This window comes from Amaranthus tricolor, chromosome 7 (genome assembly GCF_026212465.1).
Source record: "Amaranthus tricolor cultivar Red isolate AtriRed21 chromosome 7, ASM2621246v1, whole genome shotgun sequence".
In the NCBI taxonomy this organism is placed as follows: Eukaryota; Viridiplantae; Streptophyta; class Magnoliopsida; order Caryophyllales; family Amaranthaceae; genus Amaranthus; species Amaranthus tricolor.
Genome location: NC_080053.1, coordinates 29,726,851 through 29,736,711, shown reverse-complemented (window position 1 = coordinate 29,736,711; position 9,861 = coordinate 29,726,851). Strand labels below are relative to the sequence as shown.

General features: G+C 31.9%; 1 protein-coding gene across 2 annotated transcripts; it reads right to left on the bottom strand.

Annotated features, from left to right (window-relative positions):
• Positions 1-511: 511 nt before the first annotated feature.
• LOC130818379 (probable hexosyltransferase MUCI70) lies at positions 512-7,525 on the bottom strand. Of its 2 annotated transcripts, none has more exons than XM_057684542.1 (10): positions 7,228-7,525; positions 6,549-6,991; positions 5,627-5,863; positions 5,059-5,272; positions 4,768-4,877; positions 4,490-4,689; positions 3,009-3,112; positions 1,635-1,822; positions 1,289-1,488; positions 512-1,040 (listed from the first exon to the last, which is right to left on the bottom strand). In XM_057684542.1, exons 2-10 carry the CDS (start codon positions 6,811-6,813, stop codon positions 825-827), a joined length of 1,734 nt encoding a protein of 577 aa, XP_057540525.1. In that variant the 5' UTR covers positions 6,814-6,991; positions 7,228-7,525; the 3' UTR covers positions 512-824. The 2 variants fall into 2 exon arrangements, with proteins under 2 accessions (XP_057540525.1, XP_057540524.1); XM_057684541.1 differs by having other exon boundaries at positions 6,549-6,914.
• Between the last annotated feature and the right edge of the window lie 2,336 nt (positions 7,526-9,861).

The following is a 9,861-nucleotide window of genomic DNA, read 5'->3' as shown; positions in this document are numbered from 1 at the left end:
GAAAATTTCTCAATTTATTTTGAGTTTCACCAGAAAATTCTCAAATTTTAGAAACATCAATATAAAATCATAATTTCATTATCAATTCTTCACATTCGATCCATAAGTCATATGTAAATGACAAACATGGCAAAAATAGAAATCATTCTAAAATACTATTACAAGACAAACGTGACATAGGAGTACATTGATTAAACACTAATTATGAAAAACAAATAAAAATAAATTTGCAATATAATAAGTTCATAATCTTGATGGTGACAACTTTTCTTATTATGACCCAAATTCCTCTTGAATGTAATAGAGAACGTCCTACACCACTCCGTTTCTTAGAATCGTTGACAATTAGTTTAGGACACAAGATGACTACGGGGTGTTTGGTAAATAGTTTCTGGGTGAGGCGGTATGTCGAAGAGCAAGACTTTGATTTCCCATAAATAAGATTTCAGCCAAGGTACTTTAATTAGTCATGGTTCCATCACCCATGACTGTTGGCAGACAATAAACAATATCAATAGAATTACTTTGTATGAAATAATTTCATAAGAAGGTATTTACAAAGAATGGCAAAAAGATTAAATTCAATAGTTATAAATCCATGCAGCAACAAAAAAAGGTTCTCCCTTGAACATTTTCTTCTTTCTCTAACTGTCCTACAAGCAACGTCACTGTACTGCTAATCAGTCTGGGTTCCTGTACTGTTAATGAGTCTTGCTGTAATGTTCACAAAGTCGCAAATAATTTTCACTGTCATCCGGTTTATACCAAAAGCGAGCTTAAAAAGGAAGGGAAGTGACTGAGAAAGAGAAAGAGAGAACAACCCCTTAGGAAATATTGGTGTCCCTGCTACTAGCAACAACTTTACGTCGACGCCTGGAACCTGATCTTCTGTCTCTTCCACGCCTGGATGGAAGTCTCCTTCCCACTTCTCTATGTAATGTTGGAACTGCACGTATAGAAGGCTGTTGATGAACTATGATCCGAGGAGGTCGAAGAGGTCGAGGAGGTGGCATATGCTCCAACAACTCTCTATGGTATGCCTGCATTTCGATCTTTTTATCAAATTTATTTAAAAAAACCTAATTTGATCATTTGTAGTTTATAATAAAAAAAATCCCTAATTGATCCCTTGTTAAAATCAATTCAAAATAACTTAAAATTCATAGTTTACTTAAAAACATCTTTTCTAAAATCATTGGTATGCAGATATAACGGATCACTTAAATTTTGACCAAAGATTCCTTAGTGGCCGCAAGAAGAATGCAAATTTAAATTATGAAGTAATTACCTGAACAACAAAGTTCCGTCTTTCACAATCAAGAAACATATTGATACTCCAGCTAACTTTCGACATTATTTTGTCTCGGACTGTGGAAAAACTTAGCTGGTCCCTAGAAGTGAAACGATCAACTTCGTTGAACCATAGACAGGTAAATAAGTTTGTAATTGGAATATGTTCTCGAATGATCACACAACCTTCAGGGACATCTGCAGAAGGACAATCATTAAGGTAATTTACTGCTCTCTTCAAATAACAGATGAGAAAAGAGAAGAATAACTTTCATATAATAAGATACACAGAAAGTAAGACGCAAGGAAATCATTGGATTTTCGCTCCAAACTGACATACGCACCACTAGTAATTGGAAGCTTCGCCTCTGAATATGGAGTCAAACCATCATTGCGATAGAAGTCAATCTGGTAATCAATAGATGCATTGTCATATTTCCCACCAGCTTTGTTTGCCTCAGCTTCTACAAACACATCAAATCTTTTATAATGCCTAGAGATGGCAAAGGTGGCATTCTCACGCCACAAGAACCTGAGAATAAGATAAAAATAACAGGCAAAAAAGAGATTATAAATAAGAACGAGTTGGACGTTTGGGTGATAAAAATATATCATTCCAGTTAATTTGCATCGTTTGTTGAAAATGGAAAATTCATAAAAACATCTTAAACGATGGTATGTGAATATCAACCATATTGTCTAGCAAAAACGCAAAATATATTCCTTGGAACCACAATAAATATGAAGACACAATACATTCCCCCAGCCTCCTCAAATTTAGATCTCCATTATTTGCCTGGCATTCAGAAGATTATATGCATCAAAAATTTAGCCATATTGAGTTCATCTAAAGATCTATGACCTCCAATCAGGTCTTAAAATTGACAGGATGAGAACTAATTTTTACAATTATATTATTTGGGACGATTCTACTTGACTATGCACCTGTCAGTTACATTCCATAGTTCCATGAACTCATCATGCCATAATCATGTGAGCAGCAAACACAAAATTATAGTGAGGTGGAAATGCTATGATTCATAAAAAAGATAACGAAAGAACTGATAGGATATGTAATGCCATCAAATATAGTTAATTGACCGTGTCAACAAGATGATATGGACTCTTTTGCCTATCCAGCACACTATACTTGCATATTTAACTTTTTAAAAGGTGAGCCATCTAAAGGTTGGAATCTGAAAAATATTCAACATATGACCATAGGAGCAAGGCTATTATATGAAGCTCAGACTCTACTTTACCCCCATACCCATGTTAGATTTTTGAGACTTGGACATGAGTAGGACTCTTCAACATTTCTTTTTAGACCCAAATTATGAAATATTTTCATAAATAGCCGAAGTTTTGATATTTGAATACCTACTAGTTTTGTTGAGACACTCGGACTCTAGAGTCCATGTGACAAATGATCAACTTAACTGAAGTAAAAATGATCTAGCGCCCAATCTACCTTCCCATTTATTTTGAAACATTTTGTACAACTTTTAAAATTTTAAGTTTGAAATTGTTTCAGTTGTTGCAACGTGTAAATGATAGTGTCACAACTATAATCCTCAATTCATCAATCCCTCTTTCCAAGTCCTTGTGTCAGTGCTCTGCATCAACAACAGCTCTCTATAACCAAGCACCATCTCTATTACAAGTAATCACACTGAAAATGTACACACAACAAATCATATTCTGCAAATACAAGTTACCTTTCAAGAACTTGATAAGGATCCCGAACAAGCTTAAGTTTTCCATCGATCCAAATAGAATATCGAACATTGGGAAACAGTCTGTGCAATAGAAGCTTAGGGACCTGCCATAAAAAATATTAATCATCAACAATAAATTCTACATTAATTCACCCTGATCTTTTGGAATTATGGCTCCTTGTTGTTGTTGTTGTGACCAACAGATTCTAAATAATACATTAAAATTTATAAATGATACTACCAAGTCAGTCTTGTACGATAATTTCCCTCACCTCACCTGCCCTGTCCTAGTAAACCAAAAAAATCCCATGTCATCAACAAACAAAAACAGGTCTCCTGGATTGGATTTGATAGATTCCAAAAAGCTAACTATCCATATGCAAGAAATTTACAATACCACATTTAATAGATTCATTATAAAACTTTTAATTATCATTGATCAACAGAATGAATGGAATTGACAAAAACATATGACAAATGATATGAATGAATGAAGAAAAATAATATGTAGTATATGGATGATCAATGGAACTGATTTCGTTCGAGGTAGATTAGTAATAGATATATAGGCCAAATCATCTTTGTAAGAGACATGTTCCCATGCACTCGTCATGGTTAATGTAGCAGACTCAATATTGTTAGAATCAAGGTGTCAACATTATTGTTGTTGTGATTAGCAGGAAAACTTGCTCACACAGAAAATTACACTACTAGTGTACGTACCTTTATTTTCATTCCTCTTCGTCCCACTTTAAACATATTCAAGCCCAGTTCCTAGTTCAACCCTCATTGATGCTATGTCATGTCTAACATGCCTTAGCACTCTCTCTCTCTCTCTCTCTCTCTCTATTTCTCTCTTGCTAATTTGGCTCCAAATTGCCCTAAATCTCTTAATATTTCCCAAGAAGCGTACAATAGAAAAAAATATCACCTATTTGATCCATAATCAACATGTATTATACTAATCTATGTGCATTGCAGGCAGCAGCAGTATACATTGCCTCTTTCTGACTTTCTTTTTCTACTTTCTTATTTCAAGGCCTTGCGGAAATTGCGAAAAAGCAATTGTATGCTATGTTATGTTACTCAAGACATTTAATTACACCACAAGTTATCGTGTCACATTACATAGGTAGGACACTTGGACACTATTTTGGACCAAAAAATATGTGTTTTTTTATAATTTAGACGAGTCAAACAGTTAGACATGTAATCGTGTCGGATATGAGTTCTCGAGTCCGTCAACACTCGACAAAGCTCGTACGAAGGATAAAAAGAGATTTGTTTGATGTTTGTGAGAGTTCTTCATTAATCGTGAGAATCATAGACAAATTATCATCAACAACGCCGGAGCATGAATCCCAAAAGATTGGCATGCTGAGAACATACTAATTGAATATCTCGTTAAGCTAGTACAACTAGACGAAAGGCTTTCAGTCACAATGTTGGTTGTTTTAAAAAGAAAAAATAGAAAGCACTACCTTCCCATTGCGCCTAGCATCATTGTATGGAACATTGCGGACAACAATAATTCTCCATATGCCAACCATCTTGCTGCTACTTATAACACTCTTATTTTTCATATATTTTTCTGTTTCCTCATCAATAAACATATAAAATGGAACATTCCTCTTTGCACTCTTGCTAATATTAACTGGCTCTTGTATAACATCATAATTTCCTATAGAAAATCACATTTTAAAGAATATCAGACTGCGAAACCAGCATTCACAAACTCCAGATAAGATATCAAAGGTACCAAAAATTGCAGATGCCACTATGACATCGTGATACTTGTCCAACTCAAGAAGATCATCTTCGTCAACATCAAACTTACTTCCGCGACCAGGTCTACTACCTTTTACAAACCTGTACGAGAGCATATCAGCACACAAACATAAAACAAACTATCCACATGGTCAACTAACATTTTTACACCTCCAGACTACATCACTTTAGCTCTTTTTATTACAATAATTAAAAGATGGGACTCAACACCTGTGAAACGAAGATACTTGCTGTGTAGGTAACTGTAATAAATAGCACTTACCCACAGTGCACAGTCATTGACTCCTTTACATCAAAGGCATCAGTCCTCTGATTCAAAGAAGGATATCCACCAAAGTCAGAACCTCCATATATTCCAGTTTTAGTAGAGTTTTCCTCATGTACAAATGTCAAGTTTTGAAGCACTGGAGATGATGACGGAAAACTAGGCATATTTGCTACAGCCTGCTCATCTGACAAGTAACACACCGGACATGCTGGAGAAGAAAAGAAACAAAAGAGCTAATACAGTGAAGTACACCCATAAGCAGACCAACAATCAAAAGACATATATATCTTCAAATCCTTAGATATTTGATGTTGGACAATAAAAAAGTTGCACTTTAACCATTCAGAGACTTTATATTCTCAAGAAACTCACTACTGCACAATAGATAAGTGATGAAAAGAAGAGTAGTTTATAGCCATATAGGATAACAAAACATACATTTACTAGCTGATTAAAATATGTTAAAATCATACAAGATTAAACCAAATAACAAGAAACCTTCCCTTTCTCACTTCTATAAAAATCAAGATAGCTAAGACGTTAAAAAATTCAAATGACTTACGTCTTGGTCCAATACGTTTACTATTTGGTGGAAGAGGAGGGGGAAGTGCAAAGTTTTTGCATGGATGTTCATATGCAAGAAAATGTCCATTGTTCTTTCTCTTGGTATGTGAATAAAAATATTTTATCTCCTTAGTTGAGTCCTTTGCAGTAGAAGCTGAAGCCATCGCAATTCTTCCACGGGATTTTGATTGTTGAAGAGCTTCAACGACATTTATATTGTTACTTCCTATGGTTTCTACACAGAATAAGCAACAACAGACACCAATAATTAACATCACAAAATTTGTATAACGTATCAATCACAAAATTATGTTTTAGTCAGCTTGATTGCATCAAATATGATTTCATAAAAAAAAAAAAACTAAATATTCATGAAGTTTGGCAAACAAATGTCAAGAAAAAATATAAGAGAGAAAGATAAACATATAGAAGGCAAGTCACATGAGTACTATCAACTTCAAAAATGTTCATAAACATTTTTGTACATCAAACCTTCTGGATTAAGCAAGATATAGCTCGTGGTAAGTGACTTTTGTGCAACAATTTAAGAACTTGACAACTTTGTTATCAACTCGGGAAGTCATATCCCACACATGACACGAGTATTTGGGCGTGACTCAACTAAATGATGGGGAAATACAATATTTTTGGTTCAAAGTAAAAAGTGTCCATTTGCTATAGCCATGTCGTGTCAAGGATCTGACACGATTACTTGCGGTTAAGACGAAGAATTTTAGGTAACAAAGCTTGACAAGAAGCATTCATTTATCAGTAACATAAATTTGCAGTTCCCATACTACACTAGTTATTGTCGAAAAAATGGCATACAATAGAAATACATTAACACTAAAAGCTAGCAATGACAGCAATAAGATTACAGTGAACAACAACTAAGGGTAATAAACAAGAGTTTAACTAACCTTTGTTAGCTGTAAAGAAACCAGAAGCAAAAGCTAGGAGAGCAAAGGCAACCAAAATCGCCATTCCAGCTTTACGGCGACACACAAATCTGCAACTACATGGAAAGCATCTCTCCCTTTCCTTTTCCCTATAACTTGAAAGTGAAACTTTAGATGACCTCCTTGGGAAGACAGAGGATGTATGATTCTGCAAAACACCATTGGATTGTTGTAGTTGCAGGGATCCATAACTTCCGGTACGTAATCCCAATGACTTTAGGGTCATTGTATCTCCAACCCCACAACTGCACCTCTCATTGCCTTAATATCCCGCTACTACTACTTCCACTACTACAGCTACTACCCCTCACATCAAGGACAACACACCTAATTTTTATAGCAAAAAAAATCTACAACAATTAATGTCATAAGATTGATTCCAAACAACAATGCAATTCACTGATCTGTACCATAGAAAATCATACAAGAATGTTACAAATCTAACATTTTACTCAATTTCCAGTTTCTCAATAAATCAGTTATGATCCAAGCAGAAATATATTTCAGTAATCTAAAAAAAATATTATCTAAGCATATTCTCATTACAATACATCATACATGTTACAGAAATTGCCATTAGAGTAACAATGCGAAGTATAACAAAATAGATCATCATTAAATAGAAAATAGGCGACATTACCAGAAGAAACATGAGCGTATTGCTCAATTTTTTTCTTTCATCGTCGACTGATAACCGTCAATTTATTTCAAGAGTCAATAACTAAGTAGTATGAATTGATAAAATAAAATGAAAATCAAGGGTTCTTGCGTTAAGAAATCGATAGATTTAGGGTTAATTTTCTGCTGTATGTGTGGATAATGATGAAGATGATGAACGATTAGTAGACGATTAGGATTTTGGAATTAGTGATTGATTAAATACAAAAAATACTTCAATGCGATTTCTAACAAGTATGTCAGGGAATATTTCTATAAAAGAATGAACTCTATGGTCCATATCCATTGTTTAATTTATTGATTATTGAAATTGAAATTTGCGATTAAAGAAATAGCTCCAAATTGTGACACAAAACTATATGAATAATTTATTATTTTAATTAATTATTTTAAAATTTTAAATAATTATTTTAACGCACAATCTAATAAAGATAGTAGACCGTTTATTTAAGAATTTGTGTTAAATAAATAATACTTGAATGTGTAGATAAAAATAAAAGAGAGCGTAGATAATAACTAGAAATATAAATATAGCAAATTCAATGAAACAAACTAAAGTAAAAAATAGTAAATTTTGTGATACGAACTGAGTACTTCATACTCCCTCAATCCCCGAAAGATTAATACCTTTCACTTTAACTTGACTTGTTAACTTTGTAATATTTTTATTTTAATTAGTGTCTCTAACAATTATTTTAAGTTTTTATTCCACACATTTTCTTTTATTTTCTCACTAATAATCATACCACGCAATTTGTGGTCACTACTGAATTCTTAATTGTTGTGTTAATTGGGGGTGGTGCAATCTTTACAAACGCAGTTATTGTATCTATTTTGTAGACTTCTTTTATAAATAATGTCTGAGAATTTTTACTTTTCTTTTTTTTATTGACTTCTGGCCTTTAACTTGTAAATTTTTATCAGTTAAACAGTCAAAAAATAGTTGGTAAAATTTTTTTAAGCTAAAACCCGAAAGTTATTCATTGATTTTAACATAATTTTTCTCTATTATATTATCAATAACTAACAAATATTATTTTTACCAAACATCTCTATAAACATATGTTTTAAACTATTATTATATTTTTTTAAATATTAAACTACTAACTTATCAACTAATATTTTAAGTTGATCAAACCAACCAATTATTTTGGGCAACAAGTTCAAGTAATAGCAAATTTCCAAACATATCTAAAGATTTTAGATTTGTTAACACTAGAATGGTTATGGGTTGGATCGGATTCAACTCATACTCAAACTCATATTTTGTGTTATCTTAAAGAAGGTTCGATGGAAAGTGTCTAGGTTTTAAATAACGTCTTAACTTTTAACTTTAGCGAGTCCAATATAGCCCCACGTTTATTAAACAATGACTAATCCTACTTTGTAAACAAAACCATGCCATATCATCATATCATATTATATATTATAGCATATATAATACTCTAATTAAACAACCAGCTTGCCACATGAACAATTGAAAAATTAGAGTTGAAGAGCTTTTAAATGATGCCATGTGGCTTGCTTAGAATTTATTTCAAAAGATGTTAATTAGAGCTTTTATATTAATTAATTAATGACATATTTGAAAATAAAGCTTTCCTTACAAGCTAAAGTACTTTTGCCTTTTGAAATTAAATAAAATCATATTCAAATAATAATTACGATTATCTATATTAAAAAAAATTTGTCATAAATTCACATTTAAATTATAACTATCACAATTGCAATATAAATACAGTTAATCAGTCACACATCATTCCCCGCTAATTTTTCAGAATTTGAAAAATGTTTGATTTGCATTCGAACAATATAGAAGAAATTTTAACCTTTTCCAAATACTCTTGACCCGATTCAAAACTTGATAAAATATCACTAAAAATTATGATAAGTATAAGATATTAATGATCAAACATGGAGTCATTTGACAATGAAAGTCAAATTAAAAAAAAAATTATATGGTAGAAATTATGAGCTATATTTATAAATGCGACTTTGGGAGTTCAATATGTTATGAGATATCAATATAATTATAACTTGAAGAATTTAGGATTATTTAAAAATTTAATTTTTATTTGTTCCCACATATATTATATTGGGTATAAAGTTGTAGTATTAATATATGTTTCGCTTTACCGGGCTACCCATCAATGTATCTAATTTTTTTTTTCTTGTACTATTTTAAAAAAAATTGTTTACTTATGTTTCATTATTTGCTAAATGACCTGTAATAGTAGGTCATTTAGTAACGAAGCTTAATATGAGAAAATATCATTCAATGTTCAGATTATTCATAATTAATTAATAAATGATATTTATTGTTGAAAAATCATAAAAATATTGGATAATCTTTGATAATTTCTTCATTTATACAAGACTATAAGAGTATTAGATATACACCCATATTAAGTATGAAAAATTCTAATATTAAATATATTGCAGTTTTAAAATATTTAAACTATGTGTGATATACTATCCAACTATAATTTATAAAAAATAGCTTTAAAGGTTCAAGTGTATACAATTCGCATGGCATGAGTATTACACTAGTTAATATTAATAGAGCAACATGAAAAATAACTAGCATAATTCAAGA